Here is a 27,965-nt window from a genome sequence, read left to right as displayed (position 1 = left end):
TCTTCAAGCCCGGGACTCATTCCCCTTTCTTTATGAAAAAAGTTGTTTTCAAAATCGGTTTTTTTTTGCTGAATCCTTTCTTGTTTGTATATTAGCGGTCCGCTTTCTTTTCTAGAATAGAAAGAAAAGTTTGAAGAAAGCTTTCTTATCGTAGGTGTTTCTCAATGTGCTGAGCTAGAGGTTTCTTGCTTTCTACTAGTCATATAGCTAATCAGATTAGATTAATTGATCTATAAACAAAGACTCATATGCATCTATATCAAACGCCGGTAAATACAATACAAATACAAGTAAAATACAAACAAAAATGTTGAAAACAAATGAAAAAGAAAAAGAGAAAATGCAGGATATTTACAAATCTTTATGCTACCGATCTATCTTCCACCTCGCTCGCCTCGCTCGCCTCCCGAAACGCATCGTCTGCTTCTGCAACTTTCTTGCTGTCTTCCGTGGATCCTGCCTCGGCCTCAGGAGGAGCAGGATCGCTGTCCTCTGACACCGCCTCAGCCTCAGGCGTAACAAGCTCCCTATCCTCCGACAAAATCGTCTGAACGACCGAGCCCGGAGAGTATATCATATCATTCCCATCGCTGCTAGTTTTATGCTTGACAATATGCGCGAGATAGCTATTAATCGGCGTCTGCACGCCGTACTTGCGTCCCGACGCCGCGATGTATCCGTTTAGGTAATCGATCTCCGTCGTCCGTCCGGCAAGGATATCCGCCCGCATCGACGACGTGTTTTCTGCCGTCTGCCGCGCGATCGAATACACGTACTCCTTCAGCTGCGCGACGTCGAGCATCCCTTCGCGCTCGTAGGTCGAGAAAGTGGCTTTGATCTCCGGTAGCACGTCGAGCACCTTGACGGTCTCGCGGATGATGGCGACGATCGCGCGGCGCATGTACTTTGAGCTCGCCATGTGGCCGTTGGGGACGTCGAGGATCGCGGTCAGCGGGTTGATGCAGCAGTTTGCGACCATTTTCTGCACCTGCGTGCGCAGAAGGTCGCTGTAGCTTACCTCGCGCGCGCCGAGGATCGGGGACTCGATTAAGCGCGTCACGAACTTGTTGTGGTAGGTGTAGTCGAGGAGATCGTAGTGTCCGGGCGGGGCCTGTTCTTCGTAGTCTTTGAGGATGGAGGATAAGGTCTCATAATCGTATTCTTGCAAGTCGGATTCTGCCGCGGTGGTGCTGTCCGGGATGCCTGTGTTGCTCGTGAGGTGTCTGAGGTTTTTGTTTCTCCGACGCATTATCAGTTCTCTGATGCTGGGACGTTTGTTGCTTGCCAACCTTCTTCTTCTGCCTCTTACTCCTGCAGCCTCGGAAGTCTCTTGCTCTGTAGTGACCACTCTGCTGCGACTCCGTCCGAAGGTCTTAGTTCGAAGCCTTCTAGCACTGATCAAACCCATGATGCTCCTGCTTCTGATCCTTTCCTCTCTAGTTTTCTTCTTCACTCTCAGCTTTTTCTTGGGAGCTTTGCGAACCGCAACCACTCCTTTTGCTGAAAACCTTCTGCTACCCGCGTTTTTGATGATTTTCAACTTTGCAAGCTTCCTCTTCCTCCTGCTGGTTAAAATCTCCCTGATCTCGCTGGTGCTCTTACTGCTTCTGCCTCTTCGACTGCTTCTCCTTCGGCGGCTGAACATGCTCATAATACTCCTCCGACTTGTAATCCTCCTCCTTACTTTCTCCTCCGCCGCCGCTTTTTCAGCAGTAGCAACAAGAAGCTCCTCCGCAATCTGCATGAACCCCTCCGCATTCGGCGCGTCCGCAAACCCTCCGCTGCTGCCGCTGTCGCCGCCGACCCGGCCAAGTTTCTCCAGATCGCCAAGCAAATCGCCAATGCGCCTCTGATTCGCTCGCCATTCATCGCCGACGCCCTCGCGCACACTGCCGGCGGGCGGGTGGTCTTGCTTGTCGCGGATGTAGGCGGGTATGTTTGGCGGCTTCATGATGTGGCGGATTGTGCGGACGCGTCTGGCGCGCAGGACGCGGCGGAACATGGTCGCGATGCGGTGGCGTTCGGAGGAGAGGTCTTTTTGCGGGAGCGCGCCGCGGCGGTTGAGCAGGTCGATGTGTTCTGCGTGGGCGCGGATGTGGGTTGTCGGCCGGACGCGGGCGAAGGTGACGAGGCCGGAGGAGCCGTTGCGGGTGACGACGCCGAGGGTGGAAGTGCGGGTGACGCCGTGGGTGTTTATGCCGATCATGATGCGCGGTCTGAGAGCCGGGTTCGGCCAGATCTCGCGGTAGATTTCGTCGAGGAGGCCCATGCCGTTCTGCATGAGGAGCACGGTGGAGGTCGGGAGGAGTCTGTAGGCGACCGATTTGAGCGCGTTGATGGTCTGGTGGGCTTTAGTGCAGACGACGAGGTTCTCGATCGTGAGCGGGAGGTAGTAGAGCGCGTCGACGGAGATGCCGACGACGCCGAGGACGTTGCGCTCGGGACGCTCGGGCGAGGTGAGGAGCTTGAGTGTCTTGCGCTCGTTGAATTTCGAGGCGGTCGCGGTGTCTTGGAAGATGAGCACGGTCGGAGGCGGGTCTGGCCCGCGGTTGAGGCCGTAGGCCATGAACGTGCCGATGCTGCCCGGGCCGAGGATGTAGACTCTGTGGTGCTGCATCGCTGCCGCGGAGATGGTGAGCGTGCCGGGCAGGCGCCAGTCCGAGGGCTCGGTGCGGTATCCAAAGATGTGGAAGTACGCGAGCGAGAGCAGGCGGCAGCCGTAGCGCACGGCGAGATCGGGGTATTTGGAGAACGCGCGGGTGAGGTAACGCTTGAGTTTGAACTCGATCTTTTCGTTGATTCGTCGCGTTTTGCCCACGAGGTAGGGATGGATGCCTTGCCGGCGTTCTTCGCGCTGCTTGCCGATGACTTCGTCGGGAGACCGGAATCGAGATAGGGGATCGTCGCGGAGAGGCGCGGACCTTCGATGAGACCAGATTCCGGAGACTCGTTTTGGATGAGATTTCTCGCGTGTAGGCTGCGTACGGCTGGAGGCGTTCGATGATCCAAAGCGAACGAGCGCCGTCTGATATGTCGTTGACGAGAATGACCCTGATTTCCGTAATCCAACCAAGCTATCTGGTCTCGTCCAGATTGGTCTCGTGCCGGTGGGAGGAACGCAGGATATCGACGACGCCGCGGGAGACGACCTGCCCGACGCGCGCGCGCTGGACCAGACTCGTCCACGGATGCTGCTTGGTAGTGTCAAGCGTGCCGCAGACAGTCCCGGTCTCGGGGATATTGCATGCGCCATCTTTTTTCTGCGCGTTGTTAGTCGGTGTCGAGCGCGAAGTAGAAATTTATAAAATTCAGAACAAACACGAACCAACACTGCGAACAAGAAGACCTGCTGCCACCATAGGCCGGAGATGATATCGAGCAGTAGAGATGGTGGAGAGAAAGTAGCAGGAGCAGCTAGTCCGACCGGGGAATCATCTTGGATTCTGATGTCCAGCCCGAGAGGAATCTAGATCCTATGACGATTTCAATTTTTTTTTATGAAGTTTTGACTTGGGAGTGTAAGATTTGGGTACCAGACCCGTGTTGCTGAGGTGGATTGGAAGCCGCAGAGGATTATATAGAGCAGCCAGAGATGAGATGAGGGATGTGAATAGTAAATTGGTTGGAGGTTAGTTGGAGGCTGTATTCTATTTAGTGGTATGGTCTAGATTGTGAGTGGGTAATGTCTTGGATGGGAGGTGGGAGGGGCGGGAGTGATACTGGAATAGGAAATACAAGGTGTTTACAATTATAAAAGATAAGGAGAGCCGTGGCTGGTTTAGGACAAATCCAAAGAACACTGGAAGTGGAATTATCGCAGAGTCGCAGGCAAAAAGAGGCGCCGGCGGGGAGTTTTGTGTGGGGTTTGCGGATCCCCGCGGTAGACAACAGAGAGGATTAGCGGTGAGCACGCGACTTCTGCCGGGAAGAAGCAGTTGACGGCAACGCCAACGCCGACAGCAGAGAAGACAAAATAGAAAAGAATCAGAGAATAAGAAAAAGACGAGTTCGACATTCGACGGTCGGGCTGAGTGAGACTGCGACTGGGTGAGACAAGACACGGCGAAGAAGAGAAGAAGGAAGCCAGCGGGCGGGTATTTTACCCCGGATAATATTGTCGTCGCTGCAGCCGTGAAGAGGAGGGGCGGGGACCAAGTCCGGGGGAGGAATGGATGACCCTTCGACACTCACATTCCGCACCGACGGCTACTTGCAGCCTCTGGTGTTGCTTCGGCCTGCTCTGGACTGTACTGGGCTGCTGAGCTGCGCTTAGCGCTTAGAACACAGCTGAAGACAGGCGCGTGGGATCAGTGTTATGTAATATCTGACGACGAGTGGTTGCAAACCGAACTTCCCATGTCGCCTCGCCAGCGCTGTGCATAACGATCATCTACGTCCATCCATAATAATGATATCAAGAAAAGGCACGCTGTTGTGCGTTGTGCACTGTGCACTGTGCACTGAGCTGTGCGTCATCGGCTTGGCTCGGGAAGTGAAGGCGAAGGCGGAGGGAAGATCACTTAGGCGATAGAACAGAGGCTGTCTTCACGTGAAAGAAGCAACGCCCCCGGATCTGCGCTGGTGTATTTAGAAGTAGATTCGGTGATGGTGCTCTTCTCATCTCTATGTCTCTACCCACAGTCTGTCCCTTGCTGCGAGAGTCATTGTCCTTGTCTTGAAGTCAACAGGAGACACAGACACGGCAGGTACACTGAGCGGTCAGTGACGAAGGCGAAGGCGAATCTGAGCTTCTTCGAGCCGTCCACTGTTTTCCATTCAAAGTTTGCTTTTCGGCGATTAGCACAAAGAATTATTATTTATTTTTAATATTTATTTACTCGGTTTAAACACAGTCGACATGATTTGCACAACTCTGCTCCTACGTCAGTCCGCAGTCACCGCCGCTGCCGTGTCCGACGTGTCCTTCGCCGGTCCGTCGGATAATCGATCTCTTCTGAACGTGCATCCTCACTTCTGTTTCCTTGATTCCGCGCGAGTGCGGATTGCAGATTGTTGTTCTTATTCATCTGTTGATCATCTTCCGAGCTCTGATTACTATTCGCTCTTTGCTTCTCTCCTCCTCTCCTCTTCCTTCCTTGACATCCGAGCCAGCCACCGCCCATCACTCATCCCACCCTCCACATCCCACTATACCAAACGCTCGCTGCCGTCTACTCACTGCAAATCTCAAATCTCCAATCTCCACTGATCTACCTGATCTGCCCGCCCTGTTATTAAACCTCCCCCCCGGCGATCATTGTCGTCATCTCGAATCCGCGTACGGCCGTAAACGAAGATTTAGAGATATAGATGGACAATCAATGCCTCGGCCGACGTCCTGCACCCTGACCACTCGCAACTCTTTTTTATTTCCGTCTTTTATTATTATTATTTCTAGTTATTTTTATTACTATTCTCTCCACGCGATTCGGTCTCTCGGGGACCAGGGCCGGCGTAGACTGCCGCGTGCTCTCCACGTACCTTCCATCCTCGGAACGCCAACCAGGGGCGCTCATCTTTCTCTCTTGCACATGTCAACTCCCCTTTTCCTCTACTGCATATCCTCTGCTATCTACTGTACTGCATGATATATAATTATGATTATATTTTTGTGCTTCTTTAAGGTATAGGTAGTAACAACATAAAACACATCCAATCCCAACGCCTGTCCTTAATACAATAAACAAAACTATTCCAAACACCCTTCCTCCCTTTGACTATTTACATAGCACTCTGTATTATACAATAAACCCGTAGCGGTAACAAACACCGGTTCCCAATTCGATAAAAAACCACACCCGACTCTGACATTAAGAATACGCTGCCGCGCCCTCCCGCATGCGAGCTGTATCTTTTTGTGATAAGATGCAATGGTATGCAAATCTATGCAACACGCGCCCAAAAATAGGATATAAGATAGACGACTAGATCATGATGAGATAAATGAAATCTAGCACTTCTCTAGCTCCATCAGCAAACCAGCCTGCTCCTCGAGCACCTGCACGTCAACCTTCAGATCAAAGTCAATCAGGAAAAGCATGCCAATCTCGAGTCTGCACAGCTCGCTCTCGGAGAGTCCGCCCACCTTGGCGAACCGCTTCTGGCTGTGGTTGATGTCTTCCAGGTTCTTGGACGCGATCCGCAGCGCGGCGATAACCAGCCTGTGCGCATTCAGCGGCGTCAACGGCACGGCCTGCGACACGACGCACAGTCTGTAGATGTACAGACTCGTCGCGAGGTACACCGCCGTCGACGTAGGGCAGTACTGGTGTATCCGGCGCAGGTACTTTTCTATATCAATCTCCGGCACGGCCTTTGACCAGAACCGCCGCGAGACAATCGCGCGCTGGTTGGCCTTGTCGACGATATACCGCTGGTGCTCGGCCTCGAGGTCTTCGGCCGACGGCTGCTCCTGCTGCTGCTGCTGCTGCGGCGGACAGTCGTCGGTCATGCATGGCGGCTGCTCGGTCGCGGGGCTGAGTTGGTTGTTGTCGCTGTCGGACGACGCGAGCGCGCCCATCATGGTAGGCGAGGGCGTCATTTGCTCGTCGCGCTTGCGGATATCAAAGGCCGACATGGGCGGCGAGAGGGGTGCCGAGGGAGGAGGCGACACGGGCAGGCCTGCAGCGGAGGGCCGGTGTCGTTGCCATGAGGCGGCGGCGGGGTCGCTCACCGCGAGGATGCGTCTGATGCCGACGATGAGCAGGTGCAGGGCGTCGGAGGGGGAAAGATCGGCCATTGAGGGTGGTGGGCTTGGAGGGGTGTCGATGGGCCGTATCAGATGCTGCGATCGTGGGGTGGAGAAGGATTGGTGCCTTTCGAGGAGGACTGTAGCAGACATTGTCTGGAGGAATAGAGAAAGGAAACAGTGTAGAAGAAGAAGAGGAGGAGGAGGAGGAGGGGAGGTCAGGACAACGGGCAGCAGCGCGGGGCGAAGGCCGTATTTGACATGCGCCAGAAGGAAGAGGGCCACCCGACCAGGTTTAGGGCCGTGAGCCACTTTGGGAGAGTTTGACCGCCGGAGTCGAGGAGGCAAAGTCGATCGGAGTCGCCACTGAGTCGATTCGACTCCTGCAGCTGGTTCCACCTCGGCCCATTGTTTTTTGTTTATTCGGCGGCTTCGGGGAATTTCGGCTGCTTCTTTCGGAAGGCCTTTCTGTTCACCTGCCGAGGTGCATGTTCTATATTCTTATAAGATCCTATTATATCATTCATTGTTCTTTAGAATAGTAACCACCGCTATTCTACAGAGATAGAGCATATTTAGCACCTCGACCGCGCTTGGAGTTGGAGTTGGAGTTGGAGTTGGAGTTGGAGTTGGAGTTGAGTGGAGTTGAGTTGAGTTGGCCAGCCATCAATCGACTCAGCGCAGACCAAACAAAGCGCCGGTTGAATGGCGGCTCACATCGGTGTCTTCCCCGGCCACATTCGTCGTTCACTCAGAGTAGAAGTGAGTGAGTGAGTGAACTGAGCAGCTGAGAGTAGACTGAAATCAACAGAAAAACAAACGAAAACAACCTGTCGGAAGCAGCAGAAACAGAAACACCTTTTGTTTTATTGGCGCTGCTGCTTCTTGTCTCTATACTATCATCTACATCAGACTACTCCTCTCTCTCTCTCGTCTCCTCCTCCACGCTCTTAGCAGCCGGCGAGCAGGCTCTGACTCTCTCTGCTCTGGCTCTGGCAATCCCGCCATCGCGGTGGCTTGCAAGCAGAGTGGGCGGTCGTGTCGTAGTGGGGGGCACACTGCGTGTCCCGGAGGCCCAAGTAGGCGCACGCACAACCGGTTGCATTTCGGCCCCGACTGCGCCGGCATGCAGCAGCAACCGTGTTGCTCTGTGATGTAGACCGTAGACTGTAGACCGTAGACTGTAGAAGTGTCTCCTCTTCTATCTTTTAGACAATATGAAGACAATATGATTGTATACACCGCAGAACAGGCGGCCGCAGCGAGTGCTGCTAACGGTAGTCCGCTGCTGCTGCGGCCGCTTCACATGCCACGCGGTTCACATCTCTGCTCACGGATCAGTACCCGATCGGATAACCAACTCACAGCTCTTCACGTGCATCCGGTTTCTACTTTTGGCCTGCCCGGCTACCCCAGACCGCCGCCTCTTCTTAGAAGAGCAGATCGTGGAGGTGCGGAGAGCGCAGCTGGGATATGCACAAAGACGCATCGCCGACTGAGTAGGATAAACAAACAAACATGCGCGATAGCAAGCGGGCAGAGTCGGCAGACACGAGAAGTTCCCGATATTCTCCCGCTGCTCAGATACTCCTTACTCCTCTTACTCCAGCCCATATCATATCCTGGTCTCTAATCTCTCCGTGTAGCTGTATCTCCTCTTTGTCGCCAAGATGCTTTGTTGCCGAACGAGTGTCGCGGTGTTTGGAGACAGTCTGCCTCGGCCGATGGACGCATTTCTCGAACTTTCAGCACACAGTAGATAGTTATGACCCCACACGCAGAATCATCGTCATTATACTATTGGCACCGCGGTGCGCTTTCTTCTCTGTTCTACGACTCTGCTGTGTCTGTCAACAACAACTCCAACCAAGACCTGCATCAAATCGAGTCTATGAACTAAACCAACAGCGTCACCGCTGCCCACTCCTAAAGATCTGTTAAACTCATAATTCATAATTAGACTCGACTTACAGAGCCTTGACAGAAAACAGTCTACTCACTACTCACTCACCGATCGGAGTCACTATTTCACAACCTGTGACCTCTTCGTTTATGATCTCTCACATTGAGCCTTTTGTCCGAATATATTTCAAACAGCTGCTGCTTGCTTCCCTTTCGGTCAGTCAGGCAAGCAATCATCCTTGTCGCGCATGCCCTTTTTTGTAATCCTGCTGCAGATAATTGCTCCCCTATTTCTAACGCCAATTTACAGACCTGCCATATGCTAGATTTATCCCCTTTTAATCTTCTCTGTATCAATTATCTATTCGTGTGATAGTCCTGCTCCATAGCTATCCGTAGAGAACTGGAAAAGCTGCTAATCCTTCCCTCTTTCCATCCTCCAGCTTGCTGTTTCGCCCTTCACCAGCACCAGTGATCTGTGCGCCCTACTGCGCTTACACTAGAGTATCCAGCCAGCCATCCAGCGCCAGCGCCAGGCCGGCCGGAAGACGCAGCAGCGGCATTTCCATCTTCCTTCTCCCTCTGTGTGGGCCAGCCAGGGTTTCACGCTCTTTTCTTTTTTAACCTTCCGGTTCTGAACCTATCCGAGAAAGACTTCCGCCGGAGGTCGCCCGGCTATTTTCTTTTGCGTTCACATCCTCAGCTCGGACATCTTTCCCTACCCGGCCGGTCCTGCCGCCTCTCGTTCTTCTCTCTTTTCTTTGCCGTCTTTCCTCTCTACTGACTGCGTGTCGTCGTCTAGGGTTTTGCCAAAACTCAGGCTTGTCTCGCGGCTCTTGTCGGGTCTTCCGCGCGGCTTTCTGTCTGCGCTCGTTCGCCAAACCCGGATGGCTCCCGCAGTGGCAAAGGCTGTTTTGTTTTTCCAAGCATCTGCTATGCCTCTCTCTTTCATCTCGTAGTCTGCTAGTCTTATTATTTGCTTTTCATTAAAGACGGGCGCCGACAAGCGCCGTGGTCGTCCGTCCGCGTCCAACGTAGCGGATACCCTGCATTCCCTCTCCCAACCCGTGTCGCATTTCTTCTTCTACCCAAGAAGACACCCAGAAATGAACCAATGCACTAACTATCCTCTTTCTTCTTCTTCGTAACCCATAGTCTACCCGTCACCCAGCGAGCGGCATCTCCGACTTGTCCGCCATCCGGTGTAAACTAGCGGTTGGCGGCAGCAAAACTATGTGATGCCAGCGCCTATCCTGTCACGTCACACACTCTTTTTTGATTTCTTTTTTCTGGCCCTGCTTTACTCTCCTATACTCTTATGCGACACTCGAGAAAGCCGTGCTTGCGCTTTTTCGGTCGCTACCTATCGTGTCCGGTTCGAATGGAAATGAACTTCTGAACTGCTTGCAGGCTTTCCTCATCAGTAGCTCGAAGGCGACTGGACGCAAGTACTCTAAACACCACCGCTGCTCTCACAACCTCACAACCTCCCTCCGCCACCCTCCCAACACCCAGTAAAATCAACTCACGAATCCAATAATACCACTCAAAAGCGTAACCGTGCTCTACTCATATATATAAATAGCACAGCACACGTACACCTTACCTGACCGACCGACGACGACGACGACGACGGCGACTACCTTGGAACCGAGCCGCTCGGCGCGCCGCAGCATCTTTGAGTCGCTGAAACTTTTTTCCGGGGGCTGGCTAAAACTCTCTCTATTTTCTTCCTGTTTTATTTTTACCAGTGATCTCGTTGATTATAAATAGCTCGGTTTGTAGGTGTTTACAGTAGATGTTCTGATCTGCTTTGTTCTGATTTTTTATTATAGAGGTTTGGTGTAGGAGGCTATCAGGTTCGGTCACTGATTCTATACAAAATCATCTTAAGCATCTTCTCTACTTCCAGTAGACGACCCCCTCAAACAACCTCCTCGCGGTCCTGTAAACAGTAGCATGCGCAAGCTTCAACGGCTCATCTCCCTCTCCGCCCTCAAACTTCGCCCCGACCACGATCTTCCCGCTCGAATGCCCAATCGTGATGCCGTCTTTATCCGCCGGCTCCCGATTCTTCGCCAGCGCGTCGTGCACCACCGATCCCTCCAGTCGCGCAGCAGCAGCAGTCGCTAGCGCGACGGTGATCGGGATCGCGCGGTGGGGTTGTCCGACGGACATTGCGCGCACGACGACGTCGATCTCGGTCGCAGAGAGCGTGGTCTTGCGATCAAACAAAATGTGCGAGACCGGCCGTGAAACGACGCAGATCTTGGGCACCGAGGTCGTCAGCTGCGCTTCCTCGAGCGTCTTGACGAACCCCATCTTCAGCGCGCCGTAGTTGCGGATCGTCTCGAGACGGGCGAGAACGTCCGGAAGCAGCTCGAGCTGGTCGGGGAGGATAGCCGGGTCGCGCAGGCCGACTGCGTCCGCGTTGATGAATATCACCGGGTTGGCAGCATCAATCAGCGTCGCCGACACAGGCCTGTCGAATCCCGGCAGGTCGTCAAACACGTCGACGACGTTCCCGCTCGGCAGCAGCTTGCCGGTCTTTGACCCGCCCGGGTTGATAAAATCGAGCTGGATCTTCGCCGCCGTCCCGCTGACGCCGTCGATCGCAAACTCGCCGTCCGAGACCGCTTCCGCGCCCGGAATCACGGGAAACGTAGAGTGGATGATCTTGCGCGTGTTTGTGTTGTGGATCCGCACCGTCGCTGTCTTCTTGTCTGCGTTCAGCACCGACGCCCGGTCGACGAGGCCCCAGTCATACGCAAACGGGCCGATCGCGGCGCTCATGTTGCCGCAGTTACTCGCGTAGTCCACATGCGTATTCCGGACCTCGACCTGCGCAAACGTGTAATCCACATCCGCTTCTTTCGCAGCTCCAGCGGGCGCGCCCACGACGCAGATCTTGGACAATGACGAGATGCCGCCGCCCATGCCGTCGAGCTGCCGCCCGTTCGAGTCGGGAGATCCGATCGTGCCCGTGAAGATTGGCGCCCAGGCCTCGCGTGACTCGGGCAGATCGGCTTGGTTGAACATGATTGCGCGGGAGGTGCCGCCGCGGTAGTACGCTGCCGGCAGGCGGTTCTGCGGGCGGTCATACTTCTTCGTCTTTGTTTCTGCTGATGCTGATGCTGTGCGCGAGGAGGTCTGGAAGGCGCGTCGGCGGCAGCAGAGTTGTTGGAGCGCTAGAGCTTGCTGCTGCTCTAGCGTTTGCAGCAGTGACGAAACGCGTGTGAGCTGGTGAGACATTAGGTCAGTTTTGTTTGGAGCAAGAGGCAATTGTAGACGAACAAACAGATTCCTCAAACCATTTCTTTTATCTCCACGACCGTAGGAGCTGGATATATAAAGCCAAGCGATGGGGATAGAGAGCGGACAGGGGTGGGAATATCAATTTACTGCTCCAGGTTTTTTTTGCTAATCGAGCAAGTTGAAGTTCAAGACACGGGACGCGGATAGGGTTAACCGCCGCGGACCACGATCCGTTTTAGGATTTATGAAAACAAATTTTTTGTCGCCCAGCGCTTCAGATTGGAGAAAAAAATATAAAACTAGTGATTGTTGTTTTTCTGGGTAAAGAAGTAGTTTGAAGATCTTGCGTGTTGTATTCTCTCAGATCATTCATTGTCTGCCCGATTAAGCTTAGGGTAGCCGGCAGACAGAGCACGCGGGATTTCAGCTCAGGCGCACAGACATCCGTCGAGCTGCTCGCACATGCAGCAAGAAGACGAGCAGTGGACTTGTAGTTGAGTACTATTTTATATATTGTTAACATAGCTGATACACGGATGAAGGGTGTTGATTGTAGATGAATTTGAGACTGTAGATATGCAGAAAAATAAACGATGCAGAGAAATTTATTGCTGCGGAGAGCAGTGGCCGGCGCACATACGCCTGCGGATCGAGTTCCGCAACAGACACCACCACCACCACCACCACCACACGGGCCAGCGCCGCACTTGCCAACCCCGCTCGATTCAGTGTGGCAAGGGGTGTTGCAGGATACCCAAAATCCTGCAGCTGACAGACGCTGTCTCGGGCGAAGTGTGCGGGGCCTGGCCAGAGTGTAGTGTCTTCGTCATGTGAAGAGGAACCCTAGTTGGAAAACAGACGGGCCGGATTGTCGACGCACATCTTTTGCCATACCACTGGCGCGACCCATTTTCGAAGATTGGCAATGACAAGACGATCGTCGATTACCTGAAATGCCTCGGGCGCGTCGCTCGACCGCTTCAGTCTGTCCTTGGCCTCGCCCGTGTGCGGCCAGTCGCTCGCGTACAGGAGCTGGTCTGGAGCGTCGCGGGCCAGCGCGCTGATGATCGGTTCCAGGTCTTCGAATCCGGGGCGCGCATTCGAGGCGCGGTAGAGACCGGAGACTTTGATGTACACGCGACCTTCGCGAGCTAGACGGACGAGCGAGGCGTATCCGGGCTGCGAGAGCGGGTTGGCCGAGTCGACGACGGGGCTTTTCGAGGCGCCTAGTAGACCTCCGAGATGGTCGGCGATGATTGGCACGCGCAGGGTCATGACGAACGGTAAGAGGTCTGGAAACTGTCAGAGAGATTGGTGTTGAAGGTGGACGCGAAGGGGAGCGACTTACCGTCCCACAAAGTGCTCTTGATGAATAGCTGCAGAACCCATCCGGGCAGGAACGAGATGGCAGCCGCTGAATCAGCAATCACGGTCTTGAGCTCGTCAGTCGAGTACCGCGCGTTTACAGACGACTCGAGATTGATGCGCAGACCGCGCACACCACTATCATGAAGTACTTGCAGCGACTCCGCCGTCGCACTACCGCTGTCGACGACCGCGATCCCCCGCGCTCTCACCGACGACAGAGCCGGATCGCTGTTCAAAGACGCGAGCGCCTCGACGAGAAGCGAGTTCTCGCGACCGTACGGCGAAGGCTGGACGAGCACGAGGTTCGTGGGCGAGTCGGTGGCCGAGATCGAGCGCGAGTGGGCGAGGAGCGCGGGCAGGGGTGCTTCGAGCGGCGAGTACGAGCGCGTGGAGGCGTAGGGATGGGTGCTCGGAGCGAAGATGTGGACGTGAGTATCCCACGCGCCGGTGGGAAGCATAGCGTCGTCGGTCATCGAGTATGCTGCATACAGAGGACTGAGAAACGAAGCAGGTACTCGTGAAGGTGTTCTACCGCTGCTACCCACTCACAATACCGGCAGTGACAACCAGACACGGGGATCGAGCGGGCGGGCACAGCAGGGCATTTCTAGAACACCCGCCGGGAAGGCCATCCGAAACTCAAGGCGACGGTGCGCGTCGCGATACCTTCGCTTCTGCGCGGTCTCAAGTCTAAATTTAATAGCGTTGGCACGACAACGGAGCTGCTTCCGACGCCTGGTTGCGCTCGCCTGGGTCGGGCGGTGGAGGGTATAAGATCAGGACGGCTCCCCGAGTCTGCTTCGAGTCTGCTTCGAGTCTTCGAGTCTGCCCCGAGCCTCTCGTCGCCGTCGCCCTCCGCGGGCAGCGACAGAGATTTCCTCCGCTGCACTGATCTGCCCGCGAGCTTTGTCCTTAGATAGCGTTTCATTAGTCAACGTCTGCCCGCTGACCGCTCAGCTCGCGCGCCTTACTAAGGGCTTCCATAACCCTAACCTGCCACGATGAGAGTTTCTGCGCCGGTCTCTCCGCCGGTTCTCTCCGCGCAAGACGCACGCCACAAGCTCTCGCGTTCTCTCGCTTCTCGTGGTCACGGACCGTGATCGCGCCGTATTCGATTTGACAGCCAGACAAAGCCGGCAGACACATCTTCATACTCTTTAGCTCCTACCAGGCCTGCTTCCCCCTCGGTCGTCCTGCCTCCGAGCCGCACTATCGCTCGTCTACCACCGATGTCGTCTGTCCCCGATAGCGCACTCGCGGGCCAGACCCAGCAGCAGCTGCATGCTCCGGCAGCTGCCGCTCCGTCTTCCACACATGGAACACCAACCACCACCCCCAGCCGTCCGAACCCCGGACGCAAGCACCGCCCGGGTCTTACTCGCATCCAAGTCGCCTGCGAGTACTGCCGTCGCCGCAAACAAAAAGTGAGTCTCCCCGCTTCTACTCTACTCCTTATACGCTCTCGATTGTGCGAACGTGCGAAAGTCGGATGCTAACCACCTCGATCAGTGCGACGGAGCCGTGCCTGCTTGCAATACCTGCGTGAAGACCAACAAAGAATGCGTGTATCCCGATAGACTCACCTACCGCCAGTATCCGCGCGGGTACGTTGAAAATCTCGAGGAGAAAGTCAGGAGCCTCGAGGCCCAGCTCCGGGCATCGCGGGAACGGAATCGCAACGAGAGCGAGGGCGCCAACTCTGAATCTCCGTCCGTCCAGAGCCCTCCAGGTACCATCTCTTTTTTTCCATTCTTTTTTATTAGCTATCAGTGATGCTGACACATTTAGATGACGACGCTGGCACAGAGTCGCTTATTGCCGACGTGGGCTATTTGTCACTCGAGGGCGCTTCAGAACGACGATATCTCGGCAGCTCGAGCGGCGTGCACTTTGCGCGAATCCTACAGTCAACCTTCAAATGGTCTGATTCGTCGCGGGCGCAAAACTCGACACTACCCTTCGACGGCCGCGTCGAGTCCGTTTCCTACAGCTCCGAGCTTCCGCCTGCGATCGACGCGCTACCGAACCGTGCTTCGGCAGAGACGCTCGCCGATTCGTTTTTCGCCACGCGATGGCCTCAGCATCCGTTTATTCACCGGCCGCATTTTTTCGTTAATCAGTTTGAAAACACGTTTATGATGAATGACGTCAAGGCACCCAGTAGCGACACGTTCATCACTCTCATGATCCTTGCCATCGGCGCGATCGATATGCGCAAGCTCAAGATCAGACACCAGTACGAGCCGCTGCAGTACTACCAGACCGCGATGGAATACCACATCGACGCACTAATCGCCGGCGACGATCTGCAGTCTATCCAGGGCCTGATTCTTCTCACCATGTTTGCGATCAACGAGCCGCGCAGTTTGAACGTGTGGCATGTCGTGGGAATCATGATCCGGATGTGCATCGACATGGGTCTCCACCGCCAGCCAAGCAGCAGCATCCCGCTGTACCAGCGCGAGATCCGAAAGCGAATATTCTGGTGCGCGTATATATTTGACCGAAGCGTGTCGCTCGCGCTCGGCCGGCCGGTCACGATTGCGGATTCCGACATCAACGTTGACTTGCCGCTCAACTTGTCGGACGACGACTTGCTTCGCATTTCGGAGGAGCAGCAGGATTGGTCGCCTCAGGCGATCCAGCGGCGCGATTCTCAGCTCAGCATTCCGTCGAAGCCGCCGTCGCCGCTGGACATGTCTGCGTTTTTGCACATCATCCGTCTTCGACAGCTGAACGCGGAGATTCAGCTCAACTTTTATCCTGCCAGACCTGAGAATATCCAGTCGCCGGCTGTGGCGGAGGAGAAGCGCAAGTCGATCCGGAAGAGTCTTGAGGAATGGATCCGTAGTGCTCCGGTGTATACGTTGCAGACGCAGAGCACGTTCCAGTCCACGGAGTGGTTTCAGATTGCGTACCACAACTCTCAGATCCTGCTGCACCGACCTTCGCCTGCTATCCCGACCCCTACACTGGATTCGATGAAGACGTGCTATGTTTCGAGTGTCAGTCTGATCAACGCGTACGTCGCGCTCTACTCACAGAACCGCGTGACCTACACCTGGGTTGCGCTACTCGGTCTTTTCATGGCGAGCGTGACCATGCTCTACACGCTGTGTTCGAGTGCTGAGATTCGCGCAATGACAAACTCGGAGACGGTGGAGCAAAACATCCGATCGTCGATTTCGCTCTTTGAGGCTATGAGTGATATGTGGCCGATTGCGAATCGGTGCATTTTCGTTATCGAGAGTCTTAGTCCGCGCACATTGGCGATGTTTAATCAACAGCTTCAGCAAGACCAGCAGCAGCAACATCAGCAAACAGCTTCAGCGCCACTGTCATCATCACTACCACATCAGCCGCTCTCTGATCCGATTCCGTCCTCAGCTCAATCGAATATGAGCGTGTCACCTATGGGTACTGCATATGCACAGGAGCATATTATGGCACAAAGCACCGTTCTCCCTATCGATACTCATGTGTACCAGGCTGGGTCTGATGGGGTTGGTCCGATAAAAGAAGAACCGCTGATGGAAAACCCGCAAATGATGAACAATTGGTACGGCAATGATTCCGTGAACGTTTACAAGACAAACTACGACACCGGGCTGGTCGACAATTCAGTGTACGTGCCCACCTCTGGCGATATTAATATGGCCCACGATCCGCTCGCGCACACAGACCACTACCCAGATCTAGCGATGCATGCGCTCTACCAGACAAATCCGGTGCCAAACGCGATGGCAGGCCGCATGCCGACGACCAACAACCTGCCTGCGTCCCAGTACGGACCGATGGGATTCGACGGTGTGCTGACGGATTCGAACGGGAACCCGGTGATCGACATGGGTTATCTGAACAGTTTGTTTGATATTGCATCTTGAGACCAAAGCTTGATTTAAAAAAATATTGTATTTATTCTATTGTTGTTTGATATCGAAATTGGCATATATGGTGTTTACCGCGTTCTAGTTTTGCGCTGAGGAATTCTTTTTTTTTGCCGGTCGGTGTTTGTTGTCTGCTGCTGCGCGTTTGCTGATTTTTTGTTTGATTGATTGATTGATTATAATGGGATGGATGTTGTTTCTGGATGAGAGTTCCCAGTTGCATTGCAGTGTATTTCTTTTGCTAAATGTGCTATGACCCCGTTTTGTCTGATAATTTTGCTTATGGGGCGTTACTGCAGTCTCGATAGTTATGAGCAACCAATAAATACAAAAGTCATCTGAGTTGCCATTGCGACTTGAGCTCGGCCTGGGTTGACATTTCGCAGACAAAGAAGCAAAAAGGAAAAGTTTCGGAGCGCGCGAGCCGCATCGTCCATCGGCAGGGGTCATCCGTCCCTAACTCAAATCGGGAAAACGATTTAGTGACAAATCAAGGTTTCTGATAACTGTAAAACCAAGGCGTAGGGAACAGGATAGTGAACTAAAAAAAATGAGCAGCGGAGAGAGCAGGCCGCTCGCTGTTTCTGGGATGAGATTATGGTTCGAACCGGTAAACAGAAAACAAAACAAAGCAGGATGGGAAAAAGCTTGCTGGAGCGATGATCTCTTGATGGACATATAAGGAGATGTCGGTCTCGCTTCTTGGATAGGGCGAGATCGATTAGCATCCCGCACTCGTCTCTCGTTCCCCTTGCTTCCTCGTTCACTTGCGGGCGAGATAGATCACGCTCACGAGATTGCGGAGTTGTTTCGCGGGCAGGATATGCAGCAGTCTTCTGCGATCAGTGCGGTCCGAGATGATGGCGGCCATGGCAAGGTCAAAGTTAGGAAGGTATCGTGGTCCAATCTTGCCGTGGGAGCGGTTATGAATTTATTTCAAGGTGCGCAGCGCAGTACCACCAACCTCTCTTTATGATCTGATACATTTGTCTCTCTTCAGTGTACTAAATCATCATCTTCTTAAGTCACAACACTTGGGCAGCCGTTCGAGGTACTCAAGACTCATGTAAGAGCCGCTCTCTATCTTTCAGATCGTTAGGATCGCGTTCCCAATCAGAAAAAAAAATTATATCTAACGCCAGCAATCGTGATGTCTCCCAGGCCGCAGCAAATCGTAACGACACCATTTTGCAAGGAATAAGAAAGACCTGGTCTAGAGGCGGCATCGCCGGTTTTTATCAAGGCCTGATCCCATGGGTGAGTGCTTCCTATGACGATTATCCTTCTCGCGATTTGAAGAAGCTAGGAAACAGGAAGGCGCGGAATCTAATGTGCGTTTTTCGTGATTTTCTAGGCATGGATCGAGGCCTCGACAAAGGGATCAGTTCTCTTGCTCACGTCCACAGAGGTCGAAAGCCTCTCGCGAAATTCGCTCCATCTTTCGCCTACTGCTTCGGGTGTGCTGGGCGGTGTCTGTGGGGGAGCTGCTCAAGCGTATTTGACTATGGGTAAGAAGCTGTTGATTTTTGATCTTTTAAGATGGAAGATGATAGATTGGCTGTGGTTATGGAGCGGAGGACGGTCTAACATCTCTCGTTGTAGGATTTACGACCTGCATGAAAACTATCGAAGTAACGCGCGACAAAACTACAGTCAATGGACAAAAACCCAGAAGCTCTGTTTCAGTCTTTGCAGAGATCCTGCGCACGCAGGGAATCAGGGGCGTCAACAAGGGCGTCAACGCGGTCGCGATGCGGCAGATCACCGGCTGGTCGTCGCGGATCGGCATCTCGAGATTCGCGGAAACTCTTATCTGCCGGATACGAGGGATAGGTGATTCGAGCGCGATCGAATCATCTGCATCAGGGCAGACGAAGAGAAAACTTGGAGTAGGCGACAAGATTCTTGCGTCGTCGATCGGCGGCGCGCTTAGTTGCTGGAACCAGCCGTTTGAGGTGATCAGGATAGAGATGCAGTCCCTCAAATCTGACCCGTCGCGGCCGGAGAAACTGACAATGATCTCGACCGCGCGGCACATCTACAGAACCAGCGGCCTGTCTGGGTTTTTCAGGGGCGTGGTTCCGAGATTCGGTCTGGCGGCATGGGCTACTATTTGCATGGTTGGACTTGGTGATGTGGTGAAGGAGAGAGTAGCTAGGTTGACAAAGGTGTAGTCGATCGCTCCAGTTCTGGCTTGTCTTTTCGCTCATCAATATCGCGGCGTTCGTTTTTCTTCTCCGATATAGAATATTTTCTACATTGATCGCTTTGGCGCATGACCTCCTGCATCAGTTGAAGCAGTTATCATGTGGGTCATGCACGAGCCTTCGAACCAGCGCTTAAAACCCATACCAGTGACTTCATCGGGACTCGGAAATACGCTTCTCGCAGCGATAAAGTCTCCACAAAAACCCATAAAATTCCAGATCATTCGTCGCTGGCAAAGGTGAACAAAGAGCTTGTCAAATCTACGCGACATGAGACTCAACGCCGTTAAATCGACCTGTCAAGAATAACCAAAACCTTCCTATCGGATTACAAACATCAAAGGGGTTGGTGTCAAGTCAGCTGACGCGTCAATTATCGCTTACGAACGGCTGCGCCGCGCTCGGAGAGGGAGCGAGAACAAAATACGTTTGATTTAACGTGACACCCCATTGCCATCAACCGCGCGCGCGACCCCGATCCCAGCCTGCGCAGACTGATTCTAGTTTCCGAGACTCGTTTGACCTGATTATTGTGTCTACTTACAGATCGTACTTCTGGTTGAAGTAGAATAGACTGGTTCCTGAGAGCTGGCTGAGACTGTTCGCAAGGCTAGAAAGCGCACGAGATGACGTCTTTGCCGGATCCAGAATCGCTCCAGCCGACTACGGAGCTGCAAAACATGGCGGCGATGAACAAAAAGAATACAAATGGGGCTCAGCAGCATTCACCTCAGCAGCAACATCAGCAACAGTCACAGCAACAGACAGCAAATCGAGATGGGGCGTCCGGAAGCGCGACGGAGACGGGAGCAGGTGCCACTGGTAAGCATCCTACTAATTGATTTCATATTCATATTCCAGCGGAAGAAGAGAGGTATTGTAGTACTAACACCGCGGAGAGGAATACAGTGAGCTGTTAGTAGCGGCTCAGCGCGGCGACGTTGCCGAGCTGGCACGACTGATCGAATCGGAACAGTTCTCGGTCCACGATACATCGCCGGACGGCACGACCGCTCTGCATTGGGCGGCGATCAACAATGCGATCGAAGCCGTCAACTACTTGCTTGATCATGGGGCGGAGGTCGATAAGAAGGGCGGCGAGCTGATGGCTACTCCGCTGCTGTGGGCGTGCCGAGTCGGATTAAGTGACATGGCGTACTTGCTGATCCAGAGGGGAGCGGATCCGCTGCGAACAGATGCGCAAGGGTTTAACGCGCTGCATATTGCTATCCACTCGTCAAATATTATGCTTATTGTGTATTTGCTTCACCAGGGTCTGCCGGTCGACTACGCGGATCCTCAGCAGCGCACTGCCTTGCACTGGGCAGCGTACCAAGGAGACCCTCTGAGTGTCGATGTTCTTCTACGATGGGGTGCCGACGTCAGACTGAAAGACGACACAGGATTCACCCCTCTACACTGGGCAGTCGTGAGAGGAAACATGGCCTCGATGAAACGCCTGATCGAAGAAGGATCAGACGTGAAAGCCGAGACCGCAGACGGCAAGACCCCCGCGATCATCGCCAAAGAGATGATGTGCTACCCCGTCTGGCTTCTCGCGCTGAAAAAAGCGGGCCGTGATCCCGACGGAATGACGATCCCGAAAAAGATATCGCAGTATATGCTGCGGCGGGTGGTGTTTTTCTGGCCGTGGATGATGCTCTTCATCACGTTTGAGATTCTGACGTGGATTAATGCGTTTGTTGCGATCGCGCTCAGTCTTGTGTGGCTTTGGGGATCGCATACGCTTCTTATGAAGATCATTGAGTCTGGAAGCACTGGATCTGTGCAGATCCACAAAACCGTACGTCTACCACTCCGTTACCTATTCCGTTGTCTCCGTTTTTCGCTAATTTTTGTTATCGTAATCTAGCCTTATCTCTCGGGAATATTCTCCGGATCAGCCTTCTTAGTCGCCGTTCGCTGGTTCTTCTTCATCTTACCAGGCACAGCCAACGACCGACCATTCGCAAACCTTCTATTCTTCATAGTCTTTGGCCTCTCGATGTTTTTCTTTGTCAAGAGCATGTCCATGGACCCAGGGTTTATCCCCAAACCGGCCGGCAACAGCGAGCAGCGCGAGATCATCGACGAGCTGCTCTCGATCGGCGAATACGACTCGAGGCATTTCTGTATATATTGTTTCACGCGGCGGCCGTTGAGAAGCAAGCATTGTCGCGTGTGCGAGAAATGTGTAGCCCGGGTCGATCAGTATGCTTCAGCCTTGAAATTTTGTTATATCCTTTCGCGTTTTTGGTTTGCTAATCTCTTGTATTTGAATAGTCACTGTCCATGGATCAATAACTGTGTAGGTGTTCGCAACCACCGAGCCTTCTTACTCTACGTGATTCTCCTGGAGACAGCAATTCCGATTCTGCTGTATCTGACTTACGAATGTATGTTCCAATGCATTAAACACAGTGGTTGAGCGGAGTATACTAACCCTACGCTAGACTTCTCCGAGGTCGACGACGACGACGATTACGAATGCATGATTCTCAAAGAAGATCTCTGCGCGGTCGTCAGCTACGACCCGTTCACACTCTTCATCGCGCTATGGTCTGCCGTTCAACTGACCTGGGTCTCCATCCTCACGGTTGTACAACTCTACCAGGTCTGTCGCGCGCTCACCACCAACGAAGCATACAACCTCCACCGCTACGGCTGGATGGGCGGCGCCGGCGACGACGAGGCCGTGCCCTCCGGTCTGGCTGACCCGTACGCTGCCGACAAGCCCGGTGCGTTCACGCACAACCATCACCACCACGGCGGCGCGCTCGCAGTCTGCTGCAAGCTCCTCGGCATCACGCAGTTCATCTCACTCGTGAGCGACTTTTGCGCGAGCTCGAAAGCGCTAAGCTTCCTCTCCGCCTCCGCCTCGGGCGGCCACCACCGCGAAAGCAGCAGCCGTCCGCGAAACACAATCTCGAACCACTACAACCCGTTCGACGGCGGCTTTGTGAATAACTGCCGGGATTTCTGGGGTGGCGACGAGAGCGTGTTTTCGCAAAAGTTGACGGACGCGGATGGCACGCGCGGGAACGGAAAGATTAAGGGCAGGGCGGCGGATTATTATCGGCTCTGGGATGTTGCGGTCGGCGCGTCGTCTGTGCCTCGAAGATTCCATAATGCGGAAGAAGATTACGACGCGCTTCCGGGTTATGATGTCCTAGTTTGAAACGCAACATAGGCAGGCAGGACTATAACGACGGCCTGGACGGGATCGCGCGGCGCGTAGGTTACGATTTTTTTTTTGCGCTTTTATTATTTACATACACATTTTTTGGTTTTGATTGCATCAAAATGGGGACTTATTCAATATAAAACAGATTAGAAGCTAACAGACTATGGAAGATGCACTACAGACGTGCATTGGTGCAGAGAGTGAACTTTCCTGCAGCGGATTTGCAAGAGAAATAATCCAGAGCTGTCGGTTTTCGCTCACAGTTGTCTGTAATGTAATCCCGACCCTAAAAATACAACAACAGAAAGTAAAACCATACACCGTACGCCACCCTTCCGCGGATAATGTTCAGCACGGCAACACATAGTTTGCGAAAGTAGAATAATACACCGTTCGCTCGATCTCTGCCAATTTCTGAAATACGATCCTGACGCTATTCGCCTCAGTCCGCCACAGAGCTCCCTCGAGCATGTGCACTACCGTGCGCGGAAGCATCGAGTCCAGAGGATCGACGTCGATGCGGTCGAGTGCCGCGGCCTCCAAGTTCGGCGCGAGCGCGGCTTTGTAGAGCTGGAATGCGCTGCTTGGTTCGGTTCGAACGATATGAAACTTTTTGTCTGATTCTAGACCGCTTCGGGCTTGTCCAATAGGTGTACCAGTAGGTGTAGCTGAGACGGGGTTCGTGGAGGGGAGATTCTGTTCAGCGAGCTTGATGTGCGAGAACGGATCGATTTTGACAATCATCAGCGGACGAAGCCCGATCGCGCGAAGAATCCGATCGAGCCCGTTCGCGCTATACACCATCCCCGTCCACGCCATCGCCATCTTAATCGCCTCAGACCGCACGGTTGGCATGCCCATCCCCGCGACGATGTGGATCTGCGTCTCGACGTTGCGCGGGAGTCGCAGCGTTTTGTTGAACGCCTTGGGTAGCTGCGGCTGCTGCTGCGCCGCGAGCTCGAGCGCTGCTAGGTGCATTCTTTCGTTGATCTGGGTCGGCGAATGGGGTGCGTCTTCGGGGTCGCTGGTGTCGGGGGAAGTCGCTTCGTCCGACATGTTTTGCGGATTTCAGAACACAGCACCGAAATGACAGACGGGAATCAAGAACCGGATGGAGATGGGTATACAGTATTTCTCAACAATTATCAAACAAATAGCACGCTCAGCAGATAAGCAAACAGAACAGCAGTATTCTCGAATCGCGAACGAAACTCAGACGTGGATCGTGGCTACTGCGACTTTCAGATATCACATGCATTTTGGAGATCCGCTGTTAGTCTGCTCTGAAATTCTCGCGTTTGAGCCGCAACGCATTAATGCCTGTAATGCACCGAACGCTTGCACGTTTGAGCCATCGAGAAAGCCCTAATCCACTGACTGCTGGCCGAGCGGGCGAGGGTGTGGGTGAGGGTGGGGGCGGCTGCTGGGAGAGGATACAGGAACCAGAACAACAGTAACCGCACTGTTTTAAAATATAAACATAAAACGGTGCGTACAACACGGAAACTACAACGCAGACCGCCCGCTGACAAAGCACGTCCAACTCCCACCGGATAGCTGTCGCGGGCAGACAGCGCGAGAGAGCTTTTTTTGAAAGTTACGTTCGTTTGTGTAATTATTGCTCTTTGCCTGACTCCGTGGCGAGTATATATATTTCACTTCTTCTCCTCCATTCGTTGCCACTCTTTTTGTTTGATACAATTCAGGAGTCTGCGCTGAATTGAAAAGCTTCTGTCTTTGCATTCGTGTCGCTATTTGGTTTTGTTGCTGCACATCTCGTCGAGAAGATAGGCAGCTCATTTCAGGCTCATCTCGAATAATTACTCCAGCATTTTGCAAAAAGCAGTTGTTGGGCTACGCATAGATTCCACTGCTATCTAGAGCATTTCATCGACTTTGCAAGTCAGTATTTGGGTCGAGGAAAAGGATCAATCTCAAAATGTCATCGAGCTCACGACTTTACTACGCGCCAGTATGCCGCGCAGTACAACACTCCATTCGACCACTTTCCCAGAGTAAGCGTTTGCCCTGTTCACTCATCCCGCTTAGCCGGCACTACTCCGCCGTCGCAGCCGACACGCTTCCGTCAACACCGCAGGACGGAGAAAACAGCAGCACCGCGGCCGCTGCCGGCGATGCCGAGCCGAAGCCCACGAGGCGACGACGGCCGACGCGGTTTGCGGACGTGTTGAATGCGGGGCCGTCGTTTGACGATTTTTTGCGCCAGGGGGCTACGAAGGATGATGTTGTTACGCCTGATCAGCTTCGGAAGAAGGAGATTGTTAGATTGCCGACGTGGTTGAAGACTGATATACCGATGGGGACGAATTACTCAAAGATCAAGGAAGATCTACGGGGCCTTAATCTGCACACTGGTATGCAAATAACTTCATTTTCGAAACTCTCACAGAAACAACAGTGCTAATGATTGTATGATGTAGTCTGCGAGGAAGCCAGGTGTCCGAATATTGGCGAATGCTGGGGCGGCAGCGACAAGACGCAGGCGACGGCGACCGTGATGCTGATGGGCGACACCTGCACGCGAGGCTGCCGCTTCTGTAGCGTGAAAACGAACCGGAACCCACCTCCGCTGGATCCTCACGAGCCCGAGAACACGGCTGCTGCGATTGCACAGTGGGGTCTCGGATACGTTGTGCTGACGACTGTTGACCGCGACGATCTGGCTGATGGCGGCGCACGCCATTTCGCAGAGACGGTGATCAAGATTAAGCAAAAGGCACCGCATATCTTGGTCGAGGCGCTCACGGGCGATTTCCAGGGTGATTTGGATATGGTTGAGATCATGGCGACGTCGGGATTGGATGTGTATGCGCACAACGTCGAGACGGTCGAGGAGTTGACGCCTTACGTGCGCGATCGCCGCGCGACGTTCAGACAGAGTCTCGCGGTTCTTGAGAAGGCGAAGCAGAGCAAGGAAGGATTGATCACAAAGTCGAGTATCATGCTCGGCCTTGGTGAGACGGACGAGCAGCTCGAGGCCACGCTGGTCGAGCTGAGAAAGGTTGGCGTCGACGTCGTCACTTTTGGACAATACATGCGCGTAAGTTGCCTCTTCTTTTTTTGACTGCTCTACTTCATCAGAGTTGCTGTTCTCTGTTCACTTCACCATGCTAACTGTCTATGTAGCCCACAAAACGGCACATGAAGGTTGTCGAATATATCACCCCCGAGGCCTTTGAGAAATGGCGTGTGCGAGCACTCGAGCTAGGATTCCTCTACTGCGCCAGTGGTCCACTGGTTCGGTCGTCTTACAAAGCCGGCGAGGCCTTTATCGAGAACGTGCTGCGCAAGCGGCAAAAACCTGCTGACGCCGCGGCGATTCTCGAGGATGTGAGCCCGACGATTGATAGCCGTGTGTAAGGAAACGCACGGAATGACGTGCTGGGCTAGGTCTAGTTTACAGGTCTCGAGTGAAACAGCGATAACGAGCAAGCGATAGTGGCAGCGATAGTGGATCAGCGCGAGAGGGAGGCTGATATCGCGATGCATGAAGCGGTAATCACGTCTTGCTTAGTTTAGACGCGAATATATTTGCTCAGAGACGAGGAAGGGGGAAAACAGGGTCGCTGAATGGCAATTTTGTCGAACCTAGTTTAGCTTCTCTTTTGTTTTTTATCTAATTGATCAGCCGGCGCGATAGACGGGCAGCGCGCATAAACTATACAAATTAGGCAAACTGCAAGATGATACACATGTCCTGTCAAAATCGTCCCGCGCGATTCGAATGCGGTATGAAGAGGTAGCTGGGTAGACTGACGTAGAGCCTTGGGCTAGCGTAGAATCTCTGTAGGCGGCCTTGTCCAAATCTTCCATGCGTACGAACGAGACGAGCGCGGCGAGTCTCCGCCCCCGCCACCTAGCCCCTCCTCCCTGCTTGCGCCCCCCCGACGGTTGGGCGTAACATCAGACCGGAGAAACCCGGTGGCGAGGATTGAGCTACGAGCTTCTGAGACAGGACGTGAGGCCTCCAGGTCCGCGAAGCGAAGCAGTGCTCGCGACGACGGCTGAACGGTCTTGCTTCACGCAAGGCTACAGATGTCGATGCGCTCGTACCCGACTGTATATCATATTCCTACTGTCTGTTAAGCGAGCACTTGTCTGTAATTGCACATTTCTCCTGGCATTTCTTGTTGGTTCTGTTTTGCTCTCTATCAAGACCGCGCGCGACTTACTCAAACAAAAAGTGTGAGAAATACGGATTTATCCGCAATGTTGGGGCCGTAGCGCTGGGATCACGTGTAGGTCATGTACACGTGCTCAGACCCCACCACTACTCAGTTTGGGCTACTCTCTTCGCGGAAATCCAGAGGGTAATCTTGTTTTCACTCTGACTAGGCTTGTTGGGCGCGGGCGGAGGTTGATTGGCTGACTGGGTTGTTTTCTTGGAATAGGCATATTTCGGCAGGGCTTCGGACAGTCTACTCTGCTGCTACGCTTTTCGGCAAGTAGTACCTTCTCTCGCCTCCATCGCAGTCGATTTCGCGATGCGGCTGGGAAGGACATAGGCCGAGTGCAACGCGATGCAAGAGATCCTACATAAGAATACAGCCCAGATATCACTAGAGCATAAGAGCAGAGAAGCTGGAGACGGCGACGTAAAGCTCGGGATCTTGTAAATTGCAGTGGTGGTGGCAGAAGTGTTTTTAACAAATAACGTATTTTTTACTTTACTTGATTTACTTTTCCTTTGCCTTTTCGCTAGCCTGAAATTCAAAACTTGCTCTTGCAGACTGAAAGTTTAGTGAGTCGGCATATTTTCTTGCCCAACTTGTCCTCGTGTGCTTGTTTGTGCTTTCGAGTTGTCACTTCTGTTATTCTGTTTACTGCACTAAACTGTGCTAATTATCAGAAACTGCAGACTTTGCGAAATGGCGGAAGAGGGGTGACCAGCCAACAGGCCAGTGTGTCAAGCTAAGCCTGTTTGAGGTTTATAAAAAGAATGCGAGCTTTTCTTTTTGCACCTATTCAGGTCTCTTTAATCTGCTTCCCTTTGCGTATCTGGGTCGCTGGCGGGTCTTTGTCGAAGTGTACCCAGACTAGTGGCGGATTCTTGACGCCGGTACTGCATGCGCTATGTGCACTTGCGCACTTCGGGCGGAGATAAGGTAACGAGACTGTTGCTGTTGAGAGAACCTCAGATACGCGAAATCAGATGTGATTAGTCAGGAACGTGCAACTGATTCGAGTCTGAGAATGTCTATCTTTAAGAAGGAAAGACTGAAAAGTGTAGAAATGAAAGCTAGGTCTTACGATCGCTGTAGGCCTGGTGCATGAGGGAGTTAGGGTAATGTGCGAGCCCGCCGTAGTAGCGAGAGCTCGGCTGCTGGGCCGCCTATGACTTGATTAATCATCGGCTGATATTTGTGATCCGGCTATCAAAAAGAAAAGATAGAGAGCAGGAGCAGACCACCTCGCTTCTCTTTGATGAGCCCTTTATGAATCTGATGTCATTG

General features: G+C 53.3%; 9 protein-coding genes across 9 annotated transcripts; 4 read left to right on the top strand and 5 right to left on the bottom strand.

The window, feature by feature from the left end:
• Positions 1–361: 361 nt before the first annotated feature.
• On the bottom strand, positions 362–2,617 carry BZA70DRAFT_235262 (ketopantoate reductase PanE/ApbA C terminal-domain-containing protein; the record flags this gene model as incomplete). The annotated part of the gene is made up of 2 exons (XM_064910332.1): positions 362–1,147; positions 2,129–2,617. 2 exons carry the CDS (start codon positions 2,615–2,617, stop codon positions 362–364), a joined length of 1,275 nt encoding a protein of 424 aa, XP_064770877.1.
• A 2,919-nt stretch (positions 2,618–5,536) lies between these two features.
• On the bottom strand, positions 5,537–6,946 carry BZA70DRAFT_27849 (cyclin-domain-containing protein). Its single transcript, XM_064912602.1, has one exon. The coding sequence runs from the start codon at positions 6,839–6,841 to the stop codon at positions 5,951–5,953; it is 891 nt and encodes a 296-aa protein (XP_064770876.1). The 5' UTR covers positions 6,842–6,946; the 3' UTR covers positions 5,537–5,950.
• Positions 6,947–10,382: 3,436 nt separating this feature from the next.
• On the bottom strand, positions 10,383–12,140 carry BZA70DRAFT_27671 (PrpF protein). Its single transcript, XM_064912340.1, has one exon. The coding sequence runs from the start codon at positions 11,840–11,842 to the stop codon at positions 10,493–10,495; it is 1,350 nt and encodes a 449-aa protein (XP_064770875.1). The 5' UTR covers positions 11,843–12,140; the 3' UTR covers positions 10,383–10,492.
• A 388-nt stretch (positions 12,141–12,528) lies between these two features.
• On the bottom strand, positions 12,529–13,993 carry BZA70DRAFT_27772 (uncharacterized protein). The gene is made up of 2 exons (XM_064912485.1): positions 13,194–13,993; positions 12,529–13,137 (listed from the first exon to the last, which is right to left on the bottom strand). Exons 1-2 carry the CDS (start codon positions 13,684–13,686, stop codon positions 12,689–12,691), a joined length of 942 nt encoding a protein of 313 aa, XP_064770874.1. The 5' UTR covers positions 13,687–13,993; the 3' UTR covers positions 12,529–12,688.
• Positions 13,994–14,064: 71 nt separating this feature from the next.
• BZA70DRAFT_27564 (fungal-specific transcription factor domain-containing protein) lies at positions 14,065–17,139 on the top strand. Its single transcript, XM_064912184.1, has 3 exons — positions 14,065–14,637; positions 14,723–14,942; positions 15,002–17,139. Exons 1-3 carry the CDS (start codon positions 14,443–14,445, stop codon positions 17,095–17,097), a joined length of 2,511 nt encoding a protein of 836 aa, XP_064770873.1. The 5' UTR covers positions 14,065–14,442; the 3' UTR covers positions 17,098–17,139.
• A 598-nt stretch (positions 17,140–17,737) lies between these two features.
• On the top strand, positions 17,738–19,604 carry BZA70DRAFT_27601 (mitochondrial DNA replication protein). Its single transcript, XM_064912239.1, has 5 exons — positions 17,738–18,041; positions 18,126–18,166; positions 18,262–18,357; positions 18,455–18,608; positions 18,703–19,604. Exons 1-5 carry the CDS (start codon positions 17,924–17,926, stop codon positions 19,272–19,274), a joined length of 981 nt encoding a protein of 326 aa, XP_064770872.1. The 5' UTR covers positions 17,738–17,923; the 3' UTR covers positions 19,275–19,604.
• A 41-nt stretch (positions 19,605–19,645) lies between these two features.
• Positions 19,646–22,662, top strand: BZA70DRAFT_27621 (Palmitoyltransferase AKR1). Its single transcript, XM_064912261.1, has 5 exons — positions 19,646–20,129; positions 20,209–21,111; positions 21,181–21,518; positions 21,591–21,703; positions 21,761–22,662. Exons 1-5 carry the CDS (start codon positions 20,016–20,018, stop codon positions 22,483–22,485), a joined length of 2,193 nt encoding a protein of 730 aa, XP_064770871.1. The 5' UTR covers positions 19,646–20,015; the 3' UTR covers positions 22,486–22,662.
• Positions 22,663–22,839: 177 nt separating this feature from the next.
• BZA70DRAFT_287178 (uncharacterized protein) lies at positions 22,840–23,547 on the bottom strand (the record flags this gene model as incomplete). Its single annotated transcript, XM_064913930.1, has 1 exon — positions 22,840–23,547. One exon carries the CDS (start codon positions 23,545–23,547, stop codon positions 22,840–22,842), a length of 708 nt encoding a protein of 235 aa, XP_064770870.1.
• Positions 23,548–24,430: 883 nt separating this feature from the next.
• Positions 24,431–25,872, top strand: BZA70DRAFT_287177 (lipoic acid synthetase precursor; the record flags this gene model as incomplete). Its single annotated transcript, XM_064913929.1, has 4 exons — positions 24,431–24,506; positions 24,564–24,866; positions 24,933–25,552; positions 25,639–25,872. The coding sequence occupies 4 exons, from the start codon at positions 24,431–24,433 to the stop codon at positions 25,870–25,872; spliced, it is 1,233 nt and encodes a 410-aa protein (XP_064770869.1).
• Positions 25,873–27,965: the final 2,093 nt, after the last annotated feature.

Source organism: Myxozyma melibiosi (genome assembly GCF_037950935.1).
Source record: "Myxozyma melibiosi strain Phaff 52-87 chromosome Unknown BZA70scaffold_1, whole genome shotgun sequence".
NCBI classification, from domain to species: domain Eukaryota; kingdom Fungi; phylum Ascomycota; class Lipomycetes; order Lipomycetales; family Lipomycetaceae; genus Myxozyma; species Myxozyma melibiosi.
This window is presented reverse-complemented; position numbering and strand designations above follow the sequence as displayed.

What these genes read in the sequence shown, in the direction of transcription:
- BZA70DRAFT_27564 (XM_064912184.1), top strand. Translation starts at nt 14,443, where the DNA reads ATGTCGTCTGTCCCCGATAGCGCACTCGCGGGCCAGACCCAGCAGCAG. An exon ending in GCCGTCGCCGCAAACAAAAA is followed by an intron (nt 14,638 to 14,722) that starts GTGAGTCTCCCC and finishes CACCTCGATCAG; the next exon opens with TGCGACGGAGCCGTGCCTGC. An exon ending in GTCCGTCCAGAGCCCTCCAG is followed by an intron (nt 14,943 to 15,001) that starts GTACCATCTCTT and finishes TGACACATTTAG; the next exon opens with ATGACGACGCTGGCACAGAG.
- BZA70DRAFT_27601 (XM_064912239.1), top strand. Translation starts at nt 17,924, where the DNA reads ATGCAGCAGTCTTCTGCGATCAGTGCGGTCCGAGATGATGGCGGCCAT. An exon ending in GGTTATGAATTTATTTCAAG is followed by an intron (nt 18,042 to 18,125) that starts GTGCGCAGCGCA and finishes CATCTTCTTAAG; the next exon opens with TCACAACACTTGGGCAGCCG. An exon ending in ATCAAGGCCTGATCCCATGG is followed by an intron (nt 18,358 to 18,454) that starts GTGAGTGCTTCC and finishes GTGATTTTCTAG; the next exon opens with GCATGGATCGAGGCCTCGAC.
- BZA70DRAFT_27671 (XM_064912340.1), bottom strand. Translation starts at nt 11,842, where the DNA reads ATGTCTCACCAGCTCACACGCGTTTCGTCACTGCTGCAAACGCTAGAG.
- BZA70DRAFT_27849 (XM_064912602.1), bottom strand. Translation starts at nt 6,841, where the DNA reads ATGTCTGCTACAGTCCTCCTCGAAAGGCACCAATCCTTCTCCACCCCA.
- BZA70DRAFT_27621 (XM_064912261.1), top strand. Translation starts at nt 20,016, where the DNA reads ATGGGGCTCAGCAGCATTCACCTCAGCAGCAACATCAGCAACAGTCAC. An exon ending in CTGTGCAGATCCACAAAACC is followed by an intron (nt 21,112 to 21,180) that starts GTACGTCTACCA and finishes ATCGTAATCTAG; the next exon opens with CCTTATCTCTCGGGAATATT. An exon ending in GCTGTATCTGACTTACGAAT is followed by an intron (nt 21,704 to 21,760) that starts GTATGTTCCAAT and finishes ACCCTACGCTAG; the next exon opens with ACTTCTCCGAGGTCGACGAC.
- BZA70DRAFT_27772 (XM_064912485.1), bottom strand. Translation starts at nt 13,686, where the DNA reads ATGACCGACGACGCTATGCTTCCCACCGGCGCGTGGGATACTCACGTC. An exon ending in CAAGAGCACTTTGTGGGACG is followed by an intron (nt 13,138 to 13,193) that starts GTAAGTCGCTCC and finishes GACAGTTTCCAG; the next exon opens with ACCTCTTACCGTTCGTCATG.